General features: G+C 40.2%; 1 protein-coding gene across 4 annotated transcripts; it reads right to left on the bottom strand.

The window, feature by feature from the left end:
- Positions 1-11,213: 11,213 nt before the first annotated feature.
- smad9 (SMAD family member 9) lies at positions 11,214-25,289 on the bottom strand. Of its 4 annotated transcripts, none has more exons than XM_041199188.1 (6): positions 24,884-25,289; positions 19,892-20,152; positions 16,937-17,050; positions 15,382-15,603; positions 13,676-13,932; positions 11,214-11,357 (listed from the first exon to the last, which is right to left on the bottom strand). In XM_041199188.1, the coding sequence occupies exons 1-6, from the start codon at positions 25,284-25,286 to the stop codon at positions 11,214-11,216; spliced, it is 1,401 nt and encodes a 466-aa protein (XP_041055122.1). In that variant the 5' UTR covers positions 25,287-25,289. The 4 variants fall into 4 exon arrangements, with proteins under 4 accessions (XP_041055122.1, XP_041055119.1, XP_041055120.1 ...); XM_041199185.1 differs by having other exon boundaries at positions 15,382-15,637; positions 16,962-17,050; positions 24,884-25,286; XM_041199186.1 differs by lacking the exon at positions 16,937-17,050 and having other exon boundaries at positions 24,884-25,286.
- Between the last annotated feature and the right edge of the window lie 480 nt (positions 25,290-25,769).

Genomic DNA, 25,769 nt, shown 5'->3' with positions numbered 1-25,769 from the left:
GGTTGTAGCGACAAACAAGCAGTGATAGAAGCAGATCATCAAAAGATGTCAACAACAATAGTACAATAGAACACATAGGTGTTAAAGTTAAAGTTGGTGATATTATCTAAACGAATGTGCTAATTAAGAATGGATGGTAGGGCACTCAAGGTATAGCTCTAGTGGGTTTTTTTTTATTTTATACATCCCCACCCCCTTTCTGTTTCCCCCTTCCTTTTTTTTCCCAATAAATTATAAAGATTTTCCTTTTCCCACCTATTTCCATTATATAAAATAAAAAAAAAACCCACTAGAGCTATACCTTGAGTGCCCTACCATCCATTCTTAATTAGCACATTCGTTTAGATAATATCACCAACTTTAACTTTAACACCTATGTGTTCTATTGTACTATTGTTGTTGACATCTTTTGATGATCTGCTTCTATCACTGCTTGTTTGTCGCTACAACCACACCAACCCCCTCCACCTCTCTGTCTCTCTATCTCTCCGCCCCCCACACACACACCTTAAACCAGCTTATATTTCAGCTCTTTCCTGGACTCGAACTCAAGTTCTGTCGAAGGGTCATGAGGACTCGAAACGTCAACTCTTTTCTTCTCCGCCGATGCTGCCAGACCTGCTGAGTTTTTCCAGGTAATTCTGTTTTTGTTTTGACAGTTAATGTCAGTCACCAGTAACTAATGCATTCTCCATGGCAACATTTCTACCAATCAGAGTCCACACGCCAACCAATCAGCACACTCTTCTCATACAGTATAAATTTGTTGCTTTTCCTGACATTGGTATTCTTGCGATTGTTCTGATGAGTGCAAGACAAAAAACTTTGACAAAATGTCTTTTTTTAGCAATACTCAAATTTTACAAGTGCGGAATGTCATTCCTACAGAATTTAATTAGTTAAAGTTGAGTATTGATGAAAAAAGTGACATACTATCGAAGCTTTTCATCTTGCTCTCATCAGGACAGCTATGCATGATAAACCAACAGTAAGGAGACAACAATAATTTATACAGCATGAGAAGAGAGTGCTGATTGGTTGGCAAGTGGACTCTGATTGATAGAGGTGTTGCCATGGAAAATGCAACAGGGAACTGTTAACTGCCAAGATTTTTTTTTAAATTCAAATCAGAGAAGTTGACTTGGATTAACCAAGGCATTTCCATGGAGAATGAACCAGGGAAAGGCAGTCCCACAAGCTGTTGAAAGATTTGAAAGAATATATTAAATTCAACTTTTTAAACTTCTTTTTGTCTCACCTTTCAATACAATCTGAGTCAATTTCCTTTTCTATACATGATTTTACGCTGAATTAAATATTCTAATTTATATTTCGTCATTCTGATTCTGCGGGCAGGATTTTCCCGCCTGCTTCAGGGCCCTTACATTGGTACCAAGCAGGGATCCCGAGTCCATACTTGATGGGTGCCAGACCAGGTGAGCTATTTTCTTGGAGGTCGCCACCTGATTGGATGCCTCTGAGCTTGCCAGCCCAATTACAGCACTGGTAGCTCTAGAGCCCCAGCAACCCCACCAAAAGAGGAAAGTAGATGACCCAGAGGTTACCTTGAAAAGGATGTACCCTCAGAGACAGAAATTTAAACTATAAATTCAGAGGGGCCAAGCAGGCAGGCCCTTCAGCAAAGGGGAAACCCCTATGGCAGCAATGTTTGGGTCATAGTGTGGCCTTTGCTGCAGGCAACTCCCATTTTGGGAAATGAAGCCTCCAACTCTGATGACTTCCCCTTCCTCCAACCCCCAATCCCTGCTGCAGGCATGCTGTCTTCATTGAGGTGGCAGCCTCCTGTGAGTGGGGGCCACTTAGCACTCTGTAAATCACCCCCCAGTTTGGGCTTTAATGATTTAAATTGCCCACTCACATCCATTCAGCAAGCAGCCAATGTCCCCCATCCAGTCCTGCGTCTGGGAATGTTCCCAAGTGACAGGAATGTGTTGGAAAGCCATCCTACCATGGCTTCCCACTATTTTCCCATCCACCTGTATTCTTAATCTGTTCTAAGGAAATTTTAACAATGAAACACTATGAAAATCTCAGGTGCTATGCACTCTCATTACAAAACCTGGATAAGACTGAAAAATTTGATTTTATTTTTAAATTGAGATCCAGATTTTGTGTTGAGAGTAATGGCAAAGTTAATATCGCCCACCAGTATTGGAGTAAGTTGGACAGCAAATTTAAGTTTAAATCCAAGGACACTTGAATAAGGAAATAATTGTCCTCTCCACTTTAAACAATTATTTGCATTCATTAAATTTCATATTAAAGATAAAGGATTCAATTTACCATTGAAGAAACCATAATTTTCAGAATAGTATTGCTATTTAATCTGATATTTTGTACGATAGACTAGTCTACTCTACCAATTATCTAGAATAACCTGAATAGCTACTTGGGAAAAATTTCAGAGGGTTGCTGGACCATTAGGTGTAGGAACAGTAGTGTGGTTCTAGCAGTTTGTGAGATAATATTAATTAGATAGACGATCTTGAGGGAAACCAGTAACTTTTAAAATGAAATTCAAACTCCCATTTATTAACACAAAGAATTATGCCACAAGGTTTCACATTTTAAACAAAACTTTTACTATAGAAGAGTTAAACAAAGCAAGTACAATTAATTCAACACTATATTTCATAAACACTCATTCTTTAAGCCTGAAAATTGCAACAGGACACTCCCCATTCTACTGTTGCCTACACTTTACAGGATCTTGAGGGTCCCTTCACTTCTAGGGCCAAACAAAGGAGTGCCACAGTTCTCAGGAACTCTCTTTGATTCTTGTCCGTGTTCCTGCTATTCTCCAAGGTATGAGATTTCTCTGGATCCTTCCACTAACATCCAGCTGGGTGACCCAACAAGTCTCCTTAAGCACCTCACGATTGTGGATACCCCAGCTCAAGCATGGGCCTCGCTGCTTTCTTATACAATGACTCCAAAAGCAGAAAACACCCTTGGTTTCTGATAGTCCTTTGCTACTGGTTGACAGGTCCTGGCGAATTTCTCTCTGCTTGTCTCAAAGCAGTTTTCATGAGAAATGAGACAGATAAAACGCCAATCAAAAACCTGCAATCTATCACCATGCAACATGGGACCCCTGAGATGTCCCAGATAGAGATACAAACTCATTATCTCCCATTCCCAAACCTTCCATTTGTTCTGGGAAACCATATGAATAATTAAAACCTTTATGAAGACAACTGTAGACATCTGGTCTCCACCAGGGAACTCTGACCTGAGGTAAACACAAGCCATACTTTGATTTGTAATTATCTAAGGGGTGTTTACCAGTTTCTCAAACCCAGGTTTTTTTTCCCTTACATTTAAAAATTTCAATCCCCAAAGTAAAAGTTATACTCCTAAAACATATGAATCATGAAATTACACATTGGTAACAGTACCAGCAAAAAAACACATAAAAACTGTTGATTTTTTTAATGCGTTCATGGGATGTGGGTGTTGCTGGCTAGGCCAGTATTTATTGCCCATCCCTAAGTGTCCTTGAGAAGGTGGTGATGAATTGCCTTCTTGAACCGCTGCGGTCCACGTGGTGTAGGTACACCCACGGTGCTGTTGGGGAGGGAGTTCCAGGATTTTGACCCAGCAACAGTGAAGGATTGGTGGTATATTTCCAAATCGGATGATAAATGGCTTGGGGAACTTCCAGGTGGTGGTGTTCCCATCTATCTGCTGCCCTTGTCCTTCTAAATGGCAGTGGTCGTGGGTTTGGAAGGTGCTGTCTAAGGAGCCTTGGTGAATTCCTGCAGTGCATCCTGTAGATGGTACACACTGCTGCTGCTGTGTGTTGGTGGTGGAGGGAGTGAATGTTTGTTCACAAGCAAGCTGCTTTGTCCAGTATGGTGTCAAGCTTCTTGAGCATTGTTGGAGCTGCACTCATCCAGGCAGGTGGAGACTATTCCATCACACTCCTGACTTGTGCCTTGTAGATGGTGGACAGGCTTTGGGGAATCAGGAGGTGAGTTGCTCGCCGCAGGATTCCTAGCCTCTAACCTGTGCTTGTAGCCACAGTATTTATATGTCTAGTTCAGTTCAGTTTCTGGTCAAGGGTAACCCCCCAGGATGTAGTTAGTGTGGGATTCAGTTATGGTAATGTCATTGAATGTCAAGGGGCGATGGTCAGACTTTCTCTTGTTGTCATTGCCTGGCACTTGTGTGGTGCGAATATTTCTTGCCACTTTCCAGCCCAAGCCTGGAATTGTCCAGGTGGCGTTGCATTTGGACATGGGCTGCTTCAGTATCTGAGGAGTGGTGATTGGTACTGAATATTGTACAATCATCAGCAAACATCCCCATTTCTGACCTTATGATGGAAGGAAATTCATTGATGAAGCAGCTGAAGATGGGCCTAGGACACTTCCGTGAGAAACTCCTGCAGTGATGTCCTGGAACTGAGATGATTGACCTCTAACAACCACAACCATCTTCCTTTGTGCTATGTAAGACTCTGACAGCAGCGAGTTTTACCCTGATTCCCATTGACTCCAGTTTTGCTTGGGCGCCTTAATGCCACTCTCGGTCATTTGAGCATATGAATTAGGAGCAGGAGCAGGAGCCACTCAAGTCTGCTCTGCCATTCAATAAGATCATGGCTGATCTGAACGTAACCTCAATCCCACATTCCTGCCTACCCCTGATGACCTTTCACCCCCTTGTTAACCCTAAATCTATCTAGACTCTGCTTCCACCGCCTTTTGAGGAAGAGAGTTCCAAAGACTCACAACCATCTGAGAGAAAAAAATTCTTCTCATCTCTGTCTTAAATGAGCGACCCCTTATTTTTAAACAGTGACCCTTAATTCTAGATTCTCCCACAAGAGGAAACATCTTCTCCTCACCCGCCCTGTCAAGACCCCTCAGGATCTTAAAGGTTTCAATTAAGTTGCCTCTTACTCTTCTAAATCCAGTGGATACAAGCCTAATCTGTCCAGCCTTTCCTTATAAGACAACCCGCCTATTCCTGGTATTAGTCTAGTAAATCTTCTCTGAACCGCTTCTAATGCATTTACATCTTTCTTTAAATAAGGAGATCAGTACTGTACACAGTACTCCAGATGTGGTCTCACCAATGCCCTGTACAACTGAAGCGTAACCTCCTTACACCAGATCTTTGCCCACTCATTTAACCTATCTATGTCCCTTTGTAGCCTCTTTACATCCTCTTCCCAATTTACATTCTGACCTATCTACGTGTCATCAGCAAATTTAGCCATCATTCCTTCGGTCCCTTCAACTAAATCATTTACATAAATTGTAAAAAGCTGAGTCCCCAGCATTGATCCCACTCGTCACATCCTGCCAACCAGAAAAAGATCCATTTATGCCAACTCTCTGCTTCCTGTTAGCTCACCAATCTTCTATCCATGCCAATATGTTACCCCTTAAACCATGAGCTTTTCTGCAATAATCTTTGATGCGACACTTTATCAAGTGCTTTCTGGAAATCTAAGTACAGTACATCCACCTTTATCCACAGCACATGTGACTTCTTCAAAGAGCTCCAATAAGTTGGTTAAACGTGATTTCCCTTTTACAAAACCATGTTGACTCTGCCTGATTGCCAAGTGCCCTGCTATGACATATTTAATAATAGCTTCTAACATTTTCCCTATGACAGATGTTAGGCTAAATGCCCTATAGTTTCCTGCTTTGTGTGTCCCTTTTTGAATAAAGGAGTTATATTTTCTATTTGACAATCTAATGGAACCTTCCCCAAATCTCGAGAATTTTGGAAAAGTAAAACCAGCGCATCAGCTATCTCACTAGCCACTTCTTTCAAGATCTAAGGGTGAAGTCTATCCGGACCTGGGGATTTGTCAGCCTGCAGCCCCAACAATTTGCTCAACACCATTCCTTGGTGATTGTAATTTTCCCAAGCTCCTCCCTCTTCCATTATCTGATTTACAGCTATTTCCAGGATGCTACTTGTGTCCTCTGTAGTGAAGACCGAAGCAAAATACCGGTTAATTTATCCACCATCTCCCTGCTTTCCATTATCAATTCCTCAGACGCGCTCCCTGTAGGACCAACACTCATTTTGTTAACTTCTCTTATTTAAATATCTATAGAAACTCTTACTATCCGTCTTTATATTACTAGCTAGCTTTCTCTCATACTCTAATTTTTCCCTCGTTAATTTTTTTGTCATTCTTTGTTGTTCTTTATATTATTTCCAAAGTGCTGACCTGCCACCCGTCTTTGCATAATTATATGATTTTTCTTTAAGTTTGATACTGTCTTTTACTTTTTTAGTTAACCACAAATGGTGGGCCCTCCCCTTGGAATTTTTCTTTCTCATTGGAATTTATATCTTCTGTGTATTCTGAAATATCCTTTTAAATGTCTGCCACTGAAGTTCTATTGACAAACCCCTTAACCTTGATGTCAAGGGCAGTTACTCACACCTCACCTCTGAAGATCAGTTTTAAAACCCAACTGATTCATTCAAGTCCTCTGAGTAAGGGAACCTGTCACACAGGAGAAAATATGAGGAATGCATGATAATTTAAAATGTATGTGCATGTTACATGCAGTTACACATCAGTTTTTCAAGAATTTTAACTGCAGCATCTGGTTTTGAAAGATAATTGAATGGGAGCATTATAAAATGGAATTATTTAAGAACTATCTATTGCTCACCTACAATTATAATTCTGCTATATATCCTTTTAATATCCAATCTCCGGTTTCAAGCTAAAATATAAAACTTGTATGTCTAGAGTGTGTAGAAAAAATGTTGCAACATGCAAAGTACTTTGTTGGTTGAGATCCTAAAATTGGAACCGTTCAGGCTTTCAATTTTATTGTTCAGAGCTCATTTAATGGTAGTGAATGCAAGAGCACCAGATAGTGAGGGGGTTGGTGAGACTTCAATGTCCATCACCAAGAGCTGATTGAATCTATAAGGACATGTTTACCAGTCTGGGCCTGCAGCAGGTGGTGAGAGAACCAAGAGGGAAAACATGCTTGACCTCCACTTCACCAATCCACTGGTTTCAGATGTATCTGTCTGTGATAATATTGGTTAGAGTGGCCATCGCTCAGTCCTTGTGGAGACGAAGCCTGAGGATACCCTCCATTGTGTTGTGTGGCACTGGCAATGTGCTAAATGGGATCAGTTCAGAATAGATCTAGCAGCTCAAAACTGGGCATCCATGAGGTGCTACAACCCATCTGCAGCAGATCGTATTCAACCAATATCTGTTGCCTTATGGCCTGGCATTACCATCACTACCATTACCATCAAGCCAGGGACCAACCCTAGTTCAATGAAGAGTGTAAGGGAGCATGGCAGCAGCAGCATCTGGTTTACGTGAAAATGAGCTGCTAACCTGATGAAGTTACAACATAGGACTACATGCAAACTAAAGAGTGGAAGTATTATGCTATAGACAGAGCTAAGTCATCCCACAACCAATAGATTGGATTAAAGCTCTGCTGTCCTGCCACAGCCAGTTGTGAAGGGTTGTGAGCAATGAAACAACAAATAGGAGGAGCCTCATGACCATCTCCATCCTCATTGATGGAGGTCCCCAGCACATCAGTGCAAAAGATTCACTTTTAGGTTGATAAGTCACAAGTAACATTTGCACCGCCCAAGCGCCAAGCAATGACCATCTCCAATAAGAGAATCTAACCATCTCCCCATGACCTTCAACAACATTTAACATTGCTGAATTCCCCACCTCAACATCCTGGGCGGACGGGGGGTGCGGGGGAGAGGGGAGGGGGAAGCGGGGGGTGTTACCCATTGACCAGAAACTTAACTGGAACAGCAATATAAATATAATAGCTACAAAAGTAGATCAGAGGCTGGGAATTCTGTGGTAATTCATTTCCTACAGTCAGAATCATAGAAAGTTTATGGCACAGAAAGAGGCCATTTGGTCCATCATGTCTGCGCTGGCCAAAAATTGAGCCGTCCAGCTTAATCCCATTTTCCAGCATTTTGTCCATGGTCATGCAGGTTACTGCACTTGACATGCATATCCAGACACCTTTTAAATGAGTTGAGGGTTTCTGCCTCTATTATCCTTTCAGGCAGTGAGTTCCAGACCCCTACCACCCTCTGGTGAAAATATTTTTCCTCATCTCCCCTCCAATCCTTCTACAAATCACTTTAAATCCATGTCCCCCTAGTCACTGACTCCTGTCCTAAGGTAAATAGGCCCTTCCCATCCACTCTATCCAGGCCCACCACAGTTTTGTACATCTCAATCAAATCTCCTCTCAGTCACTTCTGCTCCAAGGAGATCAACCCAGCTTTTCTGATTGCTGCATTTTTCAAGTCCTGACAACATCCTCATAAATCTTCTCTGTATGCTCTCTAATACAATTATATCCTTTCCGTAATGAGGTGACCAGAACTGCATGCAGTACTCAAGTTGTGGCCGTACTAGTGTTTTATAAAGTTCCAGCATAATCTCCTGGTTCTTAAATTCTATGCCTTGGCTAATAAGTGAAAGGATTCCATACGCCTTCCTAACCACCTTATCAACCTGTCCTGCTACCTTCAGGGATTTATGGGCACTCACTCCAAAGTCCCTCACTTCTTCTACACCTCTCATTACTTATTGTGTATTCTTTTGCCTTGTTTGACCTACCCACCTCTCACTTTCCTGAGATGAATTCCAATTGTCACTTTTCTGCCTACCAGTCTAGTCAATTGATATTGACAGCTATCCTCCTCATGGCCAATTTTTGTGTCATCTGCAAACTTCTTGATCATGCCCCTTACATTTACATCTAAGTCATTAATATATACCACAAAAAGCAGGGGACCTAGTACTGAGATCTGTGGAACCTCACTGGAACCAACCTTCCAGTCGCAAAAACACCTGTCAAGAATTATCCTTTGTTTCCATCACTGAGCCAATCTGTCTCCAACTTGCTACATTTCCCTGGATCCCAAGGGCTTTTATTTTTTTCACCATTCTGCCTTGTGGGACCTTGTCAAAAGCCTTGCTAAAATCCATGTAGACCACATCAACTGCACTACCCTCATCAATCCTCCTTGCTACTTTCTCAAAAAATTCAATCAAGTTAATCAGAGATGATTTTCCCTTAACAAATCCACACTGACTATCCTTGCCTAATCCATGCATTTCTAAGTGATAATTTATCCTGCTCTCAGGATTGATTCCAATAATTTGCCCACTACTGAGGTTAGACTAACTAGCCTGTAATTATTTGGTCCATCCCTCACTCCTTTTTAAACAAAGGTACAACATTAGCAGTCCTCCAATCCTCTGGCACCAGACCTATATCCGGTGAGGGTTGGAAAATGATGGTCAGACTTTCTGCTATTTCCTGCCCAGCTTCTTTTTAACAGCGTGGGGTACATTTGATCTGGTCCTGGTGATTTATCTGCAGGGCACAAATCAGAAATATGGTGGAATATTTTCCATTTGCCTGGGCAAGTGCAGCTCAAACAATATTCAAGAAGCTCCACAACTTCCTGGACAAAGCAACCCGCTTGATCGGCACACCATCCACAACCTTAAATATTCACTCCCTCCACACCAACACACTGTGGCAGCAGTGTGTGCCATCTACAAAATGCACTGCAACAACTAGCCAAGGCTCCGTCAATAGCACTTTTCAAACTCCTGACTCTACCACTTAGAAGAACCTGGTCAGCAAATTCATGGGAACACCACCACCTCCAAGATCCCCTCCAAGTCACACACCAGTCTGATTTGGAACTATATTGTCTATTGAACTATATTTACTGTGGCTGGGTCAAGATCCTGGAATAATCTCCTTAACAGCACTGTGTGTCTACCTACACCACACAGACTGCAGCGATTCAAGAAGGCAGCTCACTGCCACCTTTTCAAGGGCACCTAAGAATGGGCAATAAATGCTGGCCCTGCCAGTGACACTCACTTCCCATGAACGAATAAAGCAGAACCTGAAAGATTCTAGGTTAGGCAGGATTCCAAATTATTGGAATCAAGCTGTTCAGTGACACATGCTATAAGTATGTGTCACTGACTCAGCTATGGCTCAGCTGGGTCAGCTATGATGTTTGCAATGATCAAATAGTATGCTGAATTTCATCATCAAGACTCACACATTTAGGTCAAGTACTTGAGAGCAATTGACATCCATAGAACAATTTCTGAATGAAAGCAGAATAAAGTCAAGCAACAGCATCCTAGATGTTTTTATTAAAGAAACAATTTTGTCGTCAAAGTAGAAACTGTGAGTGGAGCAATGACATTCTGCTCCTAAATATTCTTAGCATATGTTGTAAATATATGGTCTGGTATTTCCTAAATGTGCTTGTGACAGCAAATTGCAGATCAATATTACAGCAGCACCTGTCTGCATAAACTTACACTTGTTACAGACCTTTAACTGGAATATTAACTGTTTATTGGATTTGGTGGTATACATAGCTAAATTAGGCAAGGTACAACATTTTGTACTGAAAGAGCTGACACATGAAATGAAGTGTGGCATTTTGAAAAGGTCAGTTTCTTTGCAGGCACTAACAAAGTTCAGCAACAACTTAGCCTGGTGGTAGTTATCAGAAGGAAGGAGATCCGCTTCTTGGATTAGGTAATTTAGAGCTTTATAAGCATTTAAATGCAACCAAAATATATTTGTCACACGGAATTTTAAATTTAAAACTGCAGGTCCTCCATGGTTAGGTTAAACTGTTATAATATACAAGATTATATTTTAAAAGCATCAAATTTATACTTCAATTTGTCACGTCATTTAATACTTAAGATAATGTACTAATTTATCCAGAATTTCCTATGTTTTCATTGCAACTTTTAATAAACAGACATCTGTAATACTTTTTTCCCTAGGTGTTTCTAACAAAGTTAAGATATCCTATGTGTATTTAAATGTAGCCTCTGAAGGACAATTGTAACCACCAACAAAAAGACAAAGCACCTTTTGAATTCTCTAATTTCCAAGCTCAACTAAGCTAATTATTTTCACCAAAAGCTGTTTGTTTTCAACATGGAAAATTGCTAGACTCTAACTGGCAGAACACCATATTAAAAATCAGGATTAACAAGCCAAATGTAAAATGTAATAATTTTAAAAATAACTCATATAAAACAGAGAAATGCCTGCTTACATTTTACATGTTAGTTCTAACTATTGCCAATTTTTATTTTAGGGGAGGGTTAATACAGAATATAATATATAATAATATTAAGAGACTGAAGAGATGGGATTATGAGGTGAACCCATCTGGGTTAGAACTTTATCCAGCCATTGCAGTGGCCCATGCAGATGAATCTCTACCCAACAGGGAGTGCTTGTAACGTCTTGACGATGATATTCTGCTCCCCAGCCCTGAAGTGACAAAAAAAAAATCAGTCTTATATATGCAATTTTCATTTTATGGTTTTATCTATTAAAATTGCATTTTATACCTCTTTTTTGGTTATTTTAATTTTTTTAAGCCATACACCATTTCCCCACAGTAAGGACAACCTGTGTGAGGCTCCTGTTAGTGGCTCTCTAGAATCAGTCATATGGAGGCGTGGAAGTTGATCAGCATGGGGAATCTCTCCCATTCCTGCTAGGAAATGACTTATCTCTAAACATCCCAATAGCATGAATTCAACATGTAGGCAACCTTAGGTGCCAGTTTGTATCAAATGCTCTAATGCTAGTGCACTAATATATTGCACCACCAGATTGGCCATTATTCTTGTGATGTGTTGTTACTGCCAATTATTGATCTGTGTTGTCTGTCCAAGTGCATGTTTAAATATTGCTGCTGCTATTGGAAGATCATTTGAGTCCTTATAGCATTTAAAGTCATAACCACTCATTTAACAATTTTCTTTTCAACTTCTGTCTTGGCATCGCGACTTAATCCTATTCTACCTACTCATGTCAAATTACTCATGGAGGTAGCCTTTGCCTTCCTCCCTTTACCTCTGTACCGAATGACATGGTCCTTAATGATTTCTGCCACTATCTCAACTCACCTTGCCCTCACTCTTCTGAGTTCATTGCCCTCCACTAACCTCTCCCTCCATATAAACTTGCCAACACATAATCAGAGCCACTCCTTTGATCTTGCCATCTTGTGGCATGTCTATTCCATTTGTATCAATCTCTGATCACTTCCTTGTATCCCTCATGACTCTCATTCCCCTTAAACTCTACTTGCTTCTGTGTCCAAACCTCAAGAAGATTCTTCCCAACTCACTTGCAGCTGGACTTTCAAACTCCCAACTTTCTAGCCGTAGTCCTCTGTTTACCACTGTGGCAGATATCCATCTGCTCAATCACACTCTTACCCCTACTTTTGATGACTCGTTGCCGGTGAAATCTTTACACTTTCTCATTCTGTCTGTTCCTTGATACAACATCCATCTTCATTCTCTTGAATGATGCGATTTGAACTTTTATGGTGCACAACTGGTTTTGTCCAGCATTGCCAGTTCTGTCTTGACCACATAAAGCACCATCAGATCCAACTCGCTCTCCTGTGATAAAATTGCTCATACTCCAGGAGTTTCTGGAATGCAAAGATGATTCATGCTTTTTTTCCCCACTACAACCATCTCCTTTATTCTGTCTTCCTTTCCCTCTCCAGCCTCGCCTCTATTAACAAGCGTGAAAAGTTCATGTCTTCTTTATCACTAAGATTGAGATTGTCTGTCCAGCTGCCTCCACTGCACCCTCCCTTGCCCTGGCTCAGAAAGCTAAGGTTCCCTTTTCTATCCCATCTTGAAATTGCATCTTTCTCTAGTTTGTCTTCTGTTTCTCCTCATGTTCTCTCCAAACTCATCTTGTCCATGAGATCTACTCCTCCTTCCTTGACCCTATTCCCAATAAATTGCTGACCACTCAACTTCCCTTCCTGGACCCCATTTGATAAAGGATCCTATGCTTTCCGAATCCATAAAAACACTCTACCTTGCTGCCAGCCCCACGCTCAGAATTGGGACCAGGTGTGGGTGCCAGCCAATTTCCTGCTCTCCTACAACTGCAGTGGGCTGCCCACAGCTCATTGGCAGCAGGCAAATGAGGCCTGAACCTGAAAATGGATGCTGGCTTTAGGCGGTCAGTACTGGCACTCTGCCATTTCTTATTTTTGTAGGGAACGGCGGATGGGGGTGGGGTAGGTTTTGAAGTGGGGACATCTAAATATTCCCCCCCCCAAAAAAAATGTTTGATTTATTAAAATAGTTTTTTGATTAGATGTGGTGGATCTGAACTTCAAAAAGTACAGCATCCCCTGAGAAGGAGATTAAGAAGTTTAATAAGTTAAATATAACCTTATATTTTATATAACTGCTGCTAGCTGGAAAGGTTTTTCAAGTTCTGAGTTCCAAAGCACGACTCAGCTTCTACTCCCCAAGCATGTAAAACAATGCTTAAAATACTCACCATTTTAAATAGTTCAGCAGGCAACAGAGTGCAAAAAAAAATCTACAAAACAGATGATAAACAGCTAATTGTTATTTATAACTATAATTTCTGGGAAATAAAAACGTATCATAAATCGAACATTTTTTGTGGCATGAGCAACATCTTGCATTAACAGTGGTGGAATATGCCTCTTTTAACACAACAAATGTTTTGGATATTGGATCTCATCAACTATGTGTAGTACAAAGCCTTTTCTCCATAATAACACTTAAGTAACTTGCCTTCACAAAGCTCATGCGAATTGTGCACATTTTCGTCAATTCATAGACCACCTCAAATCCATGATTTACAGATTGAGCTAAGAGCTGTGCAAAGAGCTGATTATTGAATATCTTGAGGCTACAGCCACTGGGAATCTTGCAAACAGTAGTTGGATGAAAGCCATGTTGATAATTGCAGTTGCGACTCTGAACAAAGATGCTGCTGTCACTCAAGCATTCGGCATAAACTTCACCTCCAACATAGTACAGGTGGACACCTGGAAGATTTATGCATAAAGAGTTTACTTTGTTTGCTTGCCTAAGGAATCTTTGTTTAAAAATAAATTAATATTAGGAGACCTCCTAAAGGAATTTTTTTTCAATATATGTGTTTATTTTTATGATATATACCTTAAGTTTATCTCGCTCTGTGAACTTCCAGCCAGTCAGGATTAGATGGAACAAAAAACCCTAATAATGAGACTATTCACATATCATCTGTTTTTGAATACACTTTATCAGAAAGCAGAAGCAGCACTCCAACTCCCTGGCTGGGATTTTCCGGTCCTGCCCACCACCGGGATTTTCCGGTCCCATCGAAAGGCAATGGACTTTTGGCTGGGCTGCTGCATCCCCCACGGCGGGTCCCACCACAGCGGGGCTGGAAAATCCCAGCCCCAACTCCAGAAGATGAATTAAGTCTGGTGGGAACACCATCGCTGCAAGGACTGCAGCAGTTCAGGAAGAACACTCACCACCATCTTTTCAGGGCAGCTATTAGAGATGGGCTATAAACGTGGCCTGGCCAGCCCTGTCTGTATTCCAAGATAAAAGTAAAAGCATCAGAAGCAATTCTCCATTTGTGATGTAAACAAAAGTTGAACCTGGACAAATGTACCTTTATTTTTATAAGCTGATTGTACAACTCCTGTTTTTAGTCTCCACTTAAAGTTTTTCACTCGAGATACCATACCATGACTGATCACCAGTGTATGAACACACTATATCACCTGACTGTCGCAACGTATTTATAGTTCTATGACTGTTACCCCTAAGAACAACATTTCACTTACGAGTATCTAATCTCTTTCAATTAAAAGTTTATTTTTATAGTGCATTTTGCAGTTCTGTTTTAAGTCTTATATTCTGCTCAACAATCGAATTATGCAAATGAGAGTTTAAACTCAACTTCCTGTTCAGGTGGATTTTAAAGATCCCATGGATTTATTTGAGGAAGAACAGTGAATTCTCTCAACATCCTCCATCAGTCACCACTACCAAACACACTCATCTCATTGCTGTTTGTGAGGTGTACTTGTGTGCACAGTTGATGCTATGTTCACTTCCATGGTAACAGTCACTGCAATTTAAAGTAATTAATTTTATGAGAGGGGTTCTGGTACAGCCTGAAGCACTACTTATAACTACACAGTTAAATGTGTTGCATTCTTGGGTATTATCCAAGGCACACATTGTTAAACTAAGTTGTTATTAACTTTGGATGCAAATCCCTTAGTGTTATCTTTCTCAGCTTGTCCATATTCCTCAGCCCTTTGCCCACCTAGCCTGACTCACAGAAATTCCTGATCTCAGCAACTTATTGTGGGAGGATGTCAAGTACTTTTCTCAGAGATTTAAAGGGAAAAACCTGAAAAGACTAAGAAAATTCTTGGGTTAACTAACACATAACCTTTTAAAGAGAAAATGCATTTATTTATGGACCTGACCTTTTCCAATGTGCCGTCTGGTGTTTTCAATTGTAGAATTTCGATTTACATTAGACAGGAGCCCAAGGCAGAACCTGTTCTTATTATTGGAGGGATCTGTAAATCCATCAACCAGTAAACTTGTTGCTGATGCGTGAAAAGCCTCTCCAACTCTATTGTTTAGTTCATAATAGACGATAGAGCACCAGTGATCTGGCTCTTCATAGCAGACAGGCTGTAAATCTGAAAGGAAATCAATTGACAAGATTTGACACATCTCTAGCGAAATCTCATCTGTAATTACCAACATTACAGTAACAAAAAATAGTATTAAAATTAAAATAAGCATCCCACGCCTTTGCAAATTAGTGTTATAGCTAGAGATATTCATACTTTGCAATTTTTCTTCAGTCAGGTTAATGCTATTATTTAAATAAATTGACAGGATTTTGTTGCTATTGCTAACCCACCTACTTAATGGTGCTGTGCCCATCTGAAAACCAATATGCTGGAAGAAGTTATCAGGTCACGTGCTGATGCATATTAAATTTATATCAGTCACAAAACCAGTCAGAAGCAGGCACCCCCCCGAACAAAGACACATTTCTCTCTCATTTCGTCAATACATTGGTATTTATGACTATACCATGGCAACAATCTTTTCAATACATTGCTCAAGCAGTCACTCTTCATGCATGGTCCTAGATATTGGCTACAAAGATGTAGAAACCACAAGAATCCAACTGATGCCCACAAATGCACTTTCCAGTAAAATTGGTTTGATCAGGATTGGGAGTTGACACACCCTATTTGACTTTTCCCTTTCCCTATGAGCCTGGGGAGTCCGACATCAATTGTGGTGCTTAACTACTACCCTGGCTGAGATTAGTAAAGTCCGTACAGATCAATGGTCAAAACTGTGTCCTTCTTGGTCTGCACAGTTCTGTATTTAAGTTACAAGGTTGGTTTATAGTGAAATTTTGAGGAGGAAACTGTTAACCGTGGTGCAAATCAGTCCAGGGTGTTTCCCCTCATTTACTAACCTTTAATATCAAAACACTTGTGCAAATCAAATGCATTGCTAAGGTTAATACCTAACTAATAAAACAGTATTTAAATACAGCTCTCCAACAGAAAAACATAAAGACTGAATAAATAGCATAAAAATACTTAAATGTTGAATGTAACCAATAAAAGCTGGAAAAGTTCAGGACACCTCCACATATCCACCATTAAAAACAAACTAAAGCAAAATAGTCAAGTAAGTAACAAGACATGATAACACACTACATTTCAAATGGTAGGAAGTAGTTGTCTAAACTCTTTGTAAAATTATTTACTCTATATGCTACAATTGTCCTGTTATTTTGAGACCATATTTTACATTTACCTAATATGACTAACTATATAATTAAAGTAAATGCATACTGCAGATCAGTCATGTATGACATTCAGACAATGTGGCTCCAATGGCAGTGTTATTGGGTGACCAATAATACTCTCCATCTGTAGATAAATTTACTGCTGCTGTAATTTTAATAATCAGCGCGCCACAAAAACTGCTGTGTTAGCTCACCTTTACTATCAGCCAATTCTGGAACTAATGAGGAGTCGTTTGAGGTATCCATTGGCTGAACATCCCGCATCACCTGTTTGTCTGTGGGTCCATACAGAGGCGTTGGTGTCCTGGCTGCAAACAGACACAGTTGATATTAGCTTTTTTTTTTATTTGTTCATGGGGTGTGGCGTCGCTGGCTAGGCCAGCATTTATTGTCCATCCCTAATGGCCCTTGAGAGTGGAGAGTGCCCTTGCTGTGGAGAAGTTGCCTGTTGCTTGTTCAATCAGATGAGACGGATACATAATTATTCTAAACTGATCCTTTTAAAATGATGCAAGTTCCACAAACAGCTAAAGTAACAGCCAAACCTTGTTAAATCAAACATAGGAATTGCTAGACAAAGAAAAACACCAAGATCCATCCAGTTCCCCTTACACCACCTGATAAAATAATAGGAGTTTTTGACTAATCATAGCAGTCCAAACTGATCCAGATCTACAACAGATCCAGACATAATGGAGTGGTCTAGAGCTTTATGAACCATAGGTTCAAACACACCTGTTCCTCAGAAGCATGCTACATTTATCATATGCCATGTCTCAAATTACTCATGCTGTATCCCAAAATGTTACCTTCTGAAAAAATATTAAGAAGGCATATGGGATAATTTTCTCTATCAGGTGAGGCATAGAATATAAAAGCAGGAAGGTTATGATAGAATTGTATAAGTTAGGCTACAGTGACAGTACTGAGTAGAGTTCTGGTCACTACATTACAGGAAGGATATGATAATATCAGAGAGGATACAGAAAGGATTTATGAGGATATTGCCAGGAATGGAAGTTTAGCTATGAGGAAAGACTGAATAGGGTGTCGTTAATTCCTTTGGAACAGAGGAAGCTAATGGGGAGCTTTAACTGAGGTGTAAAAAATTATGAGAGTCTTGGAAATAGACTGGATAGAAAGGACCTATTTCCTTTAGAAGAGAGATCACTAACCAGTTGTGAATAGATTTAAAGTGATAGAAGGGGAGATGAGAATTTTTTTCACCCAGAGGGTGGTGGGGGTCTGGAACTTACTTCCTGAAAGGGTGGTAGAAGCAGAAACCTTCATTGATTTAAAAAGTACTTAGATATCTACTTGAATTTCCCTCACCTACAAGGCTACAGACCAAGAGCTGGAAAGTAGGATTAAGCTGGATAGCTCTTTTTCAGCCAACACAGCCACAATGAACCAAATGGCCTCCCTCCCATGCTGTAAATTTCTATGATAACTGTCTAACTTGAATGAATCAATACTAACTACTTCCATCACTTCCTGAGGGAGCCTATTCCACAAACTGACCACTTGCTTTCTGAAATATTATTTTCTCAAGATTATTTTAAATTTACCCTCCTTCAAAGTGCATGCTATATCATCTGGTTCTGCTGTGCTGCTTAAGGTGAAATGGCTCATCGTGGTGGAGATTATCTAGCCCCTTCAGAATCCTAAAAACAGTAATCAGATCATCTCTCAAACTCTTTTACAATGAGAACATGCCCAATTTACATAATCGTTAGTGTTCCTGCTAAACTGCGCAGGTGCACAGCTGCAGCCTGTAGGGTACCACACAGACTTTGCTCTAGGATAAATAACACAAGTGTAACTCGAGACAAAAGTCACAAAAAAAAACTTAAAGGGACCACCCACTAAAAAAATTTGGCCACACAAAGCTACTGAATTTTAAAGGAAACATTGATAATCATTCTTCATATTCCAACATCATTCTGGTTACTCTTATCTTTCTCCTTTCAACAGCTGAAATTACCTTTTTGTACCGTGGCAACCAGAACGGTACATAGTGGTCTAAGTTTGGTTGCATCAATGATTTATCAAGCGACAGGATTATTTAACTATTTCAACTCAACGTTGACCTTTTAATACATCCCAACATCTAATTTGCTTCAACGCTACCACTAAGTATTTTTGCAATAGCTTCAATTTGGTGTTGGCATCTCCATATCTCTTTCATTTTCCATGCACATTACTTTCTTTTCATTCAAGTACTAGACCCTTCCTGAAATTTGTCCCTATGTGAAGCACTTTGCATTTCTATACATTCATTTGGTCTGCCACCTATCTGCCCAATACTCAAGGATATTCAAATCCCCCTGTAGCTTATCCGGCTCCGCTTTGGAGTCCAGTACCTTCATTAGCTCTATAACATTTGTGTATTTAGCCACCCTGCTTGTGAGTCCTTGCTGCAAATCATTTATAAAGTTAGTAAACAAAGCGATGACAATCTTCTGGTTTTAATGGTCAACCAATTACATATCCGTTATAATTTTTTTCCACTGAATATTACCTTACTCTTATCAAGCTCGTTAGTCATACCCTCAAAGAAAACCAGTAAGTTGGATTGAAATGACCTCCCATTCATGAACCCATTTTGGCTATATTTTGCGATTTTATTTCAAACCAGATACTCCATGATCTTATCTTTAATCAGGGTTTCCATAACTTTACTCACAATTGATGTCAAACTCATTGGTCTGTACTTTCTTGGGCCACTTTGCTACTTTTTTTCAAAAAAATGAATAACATTGGCAGAAAATGCTGGAAAAACTCAGCAGGTCTAACAGCATCAGTGGAGAAAAAGACAGAATTAACGTTTCGAGTCCATATGACTCTTCTTCAGTCATACAGACTCGAAACATTAACTCTGTCTTTCTCTCTACAGATTCTGTTAGACCTGCTGAGTTTTTCCAGCATTTTCTGTTTTGTTTCAGATTTCCAGCATCCACAGTATTTTGCTTTTATCTTAGTGAGTAACATCAGCCTTTGTCTAGTTCCTTTCGTGAATTCTGGAAGATTTGTACCAGATTTCCTGAAACTTCTTCCCTTATTCCCTTAAGAATCCTTAAGATATCCTGAGATCATGAAAAATGCTATACAAATGCAAGTTTTTGTCTAAAAATTAATTGAAATGCTACCTGTGAGTTGGTATGGGCTTCTTGAACCAGAACTGCCAGGAGAATTGGGATAGTTGACGTTGGTTGGAGACTGGGGGAAAGCATTGTTGGGTGAAGGAGGGTAAGGAGGATTTATTTGTTGATGAAAAGAGCTTGGAAAGGTAGCATTGTGTGGCATCAAAGGTTCATTCTGAGGTGGCAGAGGCACATTGCGAAACTTGACAAGTAGACTGTGTTGTGGGTTGAACTCACTATGACGTGGCACAAGTACAGGTGGTAACACTGTAAGAGAACACAAGTTCAGATGGCCAACAAACTTTGAATATAATTTTCTCTTTATCACAACAAAATCATTTAAAAATAATCACAACCAGTAATATGTTACCTATAATTCTTAGTTTTAATTTTGGACCGGTGCGTGAACAAAATACAGTAATTTGTGATATCCAAAATTTGTGGTTGATTTTAAAATTCTGTCATAACTTTAATTGTAATATTTTTTATCTTTGCAAACCCATCCCGCTCTTCAAACACTGACACAAACAAACCCAATTCCCTGAGGAAGATGAGCTGGATAGTAATTCTTTCTTTTAACTCTTAATGTGCTGGCAGTTTCAGTGAACTTCCCTGAGTCAATCAAACTGGTAAGGGTTTCAGTTCAGCCAGTGATGCCGAAAGATGGCCATTTTTGCATTGGCCAAGTTGTGCTTGTTATAAGCTGCCCTCAGTTTATTTTCCCTCCTCTCTTAAAACAGGCATGCAACAATTATTCATTTTCAAGTTGGGAATATTAGCAGGCTGTCCAACTATGGAAGGCATCACCACCAGGGCCAATCAATATTCAGCTGATATAGATCCGTGGAAACGGTTGTGTAATAATCAGGGAAGGGAACCCGCAGCATATCTTTCTCCTGTTTCAGAGGCACCATGGTCAATTGTAGGTGAACGTAAAGCAAATTCCTGGGCAATTCTACTTACATGGGGACATCTGACAAAGTGCTTCTTTAATAAGATTGACAACTTGAACAAAACAATGCAGGAAATGAATCAAAGTTATCCCTGGGTATTACGTACATCTGTTGCGCTGTCTTAGCAGTCTTGTGCATTAAGTGCCCATTTACAAAATTGACATTTACCTGTGACATGCTCAGTCATGTATCAGTTTTAATCACTGTGCACACTTTCATTACTTAGGTACACATGATGGCATTTCTGGCTATAAAATACTGTACATAATTCCAATACAAGAGAGATTAAAATTAGCTTTTAAAATAACAAGTTATTTATTATCCTAACTGCACAGAATTACTACCAATTTATCAGAGAAATAATTAATCATTTGATAACTGAACATCCTTTGAAGTTTTTCCAAACTATAAGCATGTCAGCCAAAATGGTCATATTAGATCTGTTAAGATTTCTTTACCATTTCTAAAGCTGAATGGCATAAAATTGAATAAGAATATTCTTTCTTAGCACTCTCAGCAAACAGTTAAGGTCTGCCCAAAAATACTGTCACATATCATATCAATGTAGGAGAATTACAATTATAACATTAGTCATAATTCTTGCAGTTCTGCAATTGATGAGCTCGCAAGCTCAGCTCTGCCATCATGGTACATAGAGAAAGGAAAAATAATTTAAGTGCTGAGTCACCCATCCTGCTCACCTTCCACTGGTAGGTTACTTGCCAGTGCTTTCAACCAGGGATGAAAGGTAGCACAAAGCAAGTGTATTAAAAATCATCACAAGCAGGTAGGCTAATGATTATTTAGCAATAGCTCTATGAGCTGTAGAGTTCCTCATACATAACTTGCCAGTTACAGAGGATTCATAGTGACAAGCACAGCTGAAGTGATGCCCCTGGAACATCCTGCCCCTCCCAGCTGAAAACAGTCCAACAGTGGGAGTGAAAATGATTGAAAAACTTTGGGTACCAGATCTGGGTGTGGTAAGAGTAATTAGCCTCTTTTTAAACTATGTCAAAAATCATGGGCTGAATAATATAAGCCTGGGGGGAGGCAGGTGGATGCCTGCACAACCCCCACCCCTGGGGAAGCAAAGTCGGCATGGAGCTGATGTGCTCCATGCCAACCCATCCCACAGCCATAACGTGCTGTGGGGTGGCTAAATGAAGTCTAAATGGGACTTCCACCCTTCACTGGGGAGGAAGTCCTAGCGTCTGGAGCTGCTGGCCAATCAGACCCGGCAGCACCAAGGGCACATCAGTGGCAGTTGCCAGGGCTCCAAAATGATATAGATGGGTTGGTGGAGTGGGCGGTAAAGTGGCAGATGGATCTTAACATAGAGAAGTGTGAGGTCATACATTTAGGGATTACACAATAAATGGGAATATACTAAGAAGGGCAGATGAAGTGAGAGATCTTGGCGTACAAGTACACAGGTCCTTGAAGGCAGCAGTTCAAGTAGACAAGGTTGTAAAGAAGGCATATGGAATGCTCTCCTTCATTAGCAGAGGTATAGAATATAAAAGTAAGGATATAATGTTGGAATTGTATAAAACACTGGTGAGGCCACAACTGGAGTATTGTGTGCAGTTCTGGTCACCACAGGAAGGATGTAATAGCTCTGGAGAGAATGCAGAGGAGGTATACAAGAATGTTGCCAGGGTTAGAAAAGTATAGCTACAAGGTGAGGTTGGGGTTATTTTCCTTAGAACAAAGAAGGCTGTGAGGTGACTTGATTGAGGTGTGCAAAATTATGAGGGGAATAGGTATAGAGTGGGCAGGATAAAATTGTTTCCCTTGGTGGAGAATTATAGAACCAGGGGACATAGATTCAAGATAAGTGGCAGAAGATGTAGGGGGCACATGAGGAAGAACTTTTTTATGCAGAGGGTAGTGGGTGTCTGGAATTCACTGCCCAAGTTGGTGGTAGAGGCAGAAGCTCTAAACTCTTTTAAAAAGTACCTGGATCTGCACCTTAAGTGCTGTAAGCTGCAGGGCTATGGGATGGGTGCAGGAAGGTGGGATTAGAAAGGGCACCTGGGTGTCCTCAGGCTGGCATGGACAAGATGGGCAGAATGGCCTCCTTCTGTGCTGTAACTTTTCCATGGTTCTATGGCTGCAGGAGAAGAAGGGAGAAGGTACATGGATCCTTGGAGCAGGTAAGAACAGGGTCTTGGGCAGGGAGGGTTTGGTTAGGTCAGGGAGGGGGGCAGGGTGGGTGGGCTTAAGTCTGCGGATGGGTAGGAATGGGATGTTCAATCTTAAGGGTGCTCCCCTTGATCGGTAGCTGACAAAGCGCAAACACACCATTCCTTTCCACCCTTTGAAGAACTTTTTAAAAGTATCGGGCTGCCCACTCATGCTCAGCTGCCCACGCCAAACATGCTGTCATGGGCAGCATAGTATCAAATAAGCCTATATGACCCTTGATTACTTATTTGAATATGATGGGCAGGCTGCTAATTCTGGTGCCCACCCATCACCCACCAACCCCCCACATATTACGGGGGTGAACTCGGGGCTGGGCAGGAAGGTGGTGGGGTGGGCATCTGTCAAATTTCACATACCCTCCCCACCCCCCCCACCCCCCCCCCACAACTTGGCCAAAACAGACCTGGCAGGGGCACATAAAATACAGCTCTTTGTTTCCAAGAGGCTATGGAATGTCAAGGAATAGTTCTCAGGAAATATTTGCTTTGTGCGTGCTTGGCATTGGCCAAAGCGAATGAAGGTAATACTGCAAGGTCATTGCAACTTTTCTTTTAAGCTGAGCACATGCAACTTCCCTACCCCACACCCACCCCAAAACAATCAAATTACTGCAGGGCTTAACCGAGTTTTGTGGGCTTGCATTCCCACTCACATTTTGCACAGTTTTGGCTGCCTTAAAGGAGATGGAACTGAAACAATTTCCACAGCCATTGGTTAAATCTGCTTTAGTCCCATTTCTATAGACAAGAAAACTTACAGATACACAAAGTAAAAGGTGATGGATTCATTGAATTACTAAAAGAACCATGAAATAAGCAGGAATAAATTGAATATTTAGCAGCTGACTGTGTTGCGGAGCTCATGTTAAACCTGATAGAGTTTGCTAGTGTTTTTAACACTTAGAAACACCTTTAAAAAACATTTTAAAAGATTACATGGAATGGCCTATTGCAGTTGCAAATAATTATTAAATATTGTTGTGAAAAGAGACATGTCTAAGCTTTTTGTCTTGCACTCATCAGAACACTTGCAAGAATCAGCAATACTCAAGTTCTGTGCTACCAAATGACTATTTACATTATTAAATACACTACCAAGCTTAAATAAATAGACAAGGTTTTGCTAATAGCTTACTCAGCAGATTTTTCCAGAGCAGTTCTCTTCATACACAAGTACCAAAAGCATTGTTTTGCCATACATTAACTTCAGTACACACAAAATTCCAAGTCTGGATACTATTAATTAAATGCTCAGATACAATAAATCTTTTGGTGCAAAATAATAACAATGTGGCACAAAAAGTAAAATTTATTGCAGATTGAATTCAACAGGGACATGACTTTATACTTAATTGTCATTCTTTGCAACAAAATTTGCCTATTATGATCACCCTTGGTATTGACCAAACGATATTTGGAGACATGTCATCATATGTTCAAGAGATCATTAATTTTCGGCTTACAAATGATATTAAATGGGATACCTGACCACATTTAATTTTAATTAAAAATATTATACTTTACCTACATGTTTTCTCTTGTGGCCACTTACTACCTGCAGGTATTTAAAATAAACATACATTTGTTGTAGGAAATCGAACAATCACACAACTAATGCCACCGGTTTCTGTGTGAATCCTACATTCGTGAGGTAACACTAGGCTACAACTCCAGGATGGCAGGCTTGAGAAAAAGACAGACCAGTACTCAATGAATGAGTTTTTAAAAAAAGACAAACTTTTGCTTACATTAGGTTATGGGCTTGCAATATTATTGTGTAATTGTTAAGACAGGTTTAATTGTAGTCAGTATTAAATATACCACAATAGACATACCTGGCATTTCCACCCTCCTGTAATGATAAGGGTTAATACATACTTCTTTCTGCTTTGAACCAAATGGGAACTCACAATACTCGAGAGGTTTTAACTCATGGTGGGACTGTAAATCTGGCCATCGCCATACCCTGCAGTAAATAACATGTGGTAAACCTTTACGGTGAGACACTTGTAATCTCCCATCCAAAGACCTTGGGATGGTGACACATTTGCTAAGCTGCCCTGGTGAGCTGAGGGCTTTCTCCAGGTCCTCCATTGCCCCTTTCTTTTTCTTCAGTTTTTTCACTAGTGAGTCCACAGCCTTTTCAGCCCATTTTTCCTCCTCATCTCCTTGTTTCCACCCCAAAAGTCTTTTCACTGCAGGACTTGTGAAGGAAAACAAGCTAACCATAGTCATCATTGAAAGCACAAAGGAGGTGCTTTTTTTAAACAGTTAGAAAATATGAAAAAAATGTCATCATTGAGGCCTCCAAAGCCCGTGGAGTTCGATAATCATCCAGGATAAAGTTCCAGTGATATTTGGAGGTCAGCCACAGCAAATCTCTTCAATGCTCTGAATGTATAACTGGCCACTGGGAAAATCTGAGAAGCTTCCAGAAATGAATGCCTTTCTTCTATAGTCAGATGCCAGCTGCTATTAATTTCACCTGTTAGAATAATACACAACCGCGTTAAAGCTTAGAGAAATATTGACTATTCCTTTAGAAGGTGTCATTATTTTAGTGTATTTTACATTTCAATGTTACAATATTTGCTATGAAATGCAAAGCAACCCCTTTGCCCATGGAACTAAGTTACAGTGTAAACAAAGCTTACACATATATAGATGAATATACATATACACTCACACACACACACAGAGCCAGGATTGAAGTGTTAAAAT

This window comes from Carcharodon carcharias, chromosome 11 (genome assembly GCF_017639515.1).
Source record: "Carcharodon carcharias isolate sCarCar2 chromosome 11, sCarCar2.pri, whole genome shotgun sequence".
In the NCBI taxonomy this organism is placed as follows: Eukaryota; Metazoa; Chordata; class Chondrichthyes; order Lamniformes; family Lamnidae; genus Carcharodon; species Carcharodon carcharias.
The sequence above is the reverse complement of the archived record's forward strand: the minus strand, read 5'-3'. Positions and strand labels throughout refer to the sequence as shown.

What these genes read in the sequence shown, in the direction of transcription:
- smad9 (XM_041199185.1), bottom strand. Translation starts at nt 25,286, where the DNA reads ATGATGACTATGGTTAGCTTGTTTTCCTTCACAAGTCCTGCAGTGAAA. An exon ending in AAGCCCATACCAACTCACAG is followed by an intron (nt 17,051 to 19,891) that starts GTAGCATTTCAA and finishes GTCTGTTTGCAG; the next exon opens with CCAGGACACCAACGCCTCTG. An exon ending in TTCGCATGAGCTTTGTGAAG is followed by an intron (nt 11,358 to 13,675) that starts GCAAGTTACTTA and finishes TTGTCACTTCAG; the next exon opens with GGCTGGGGAGCAGAATATCA.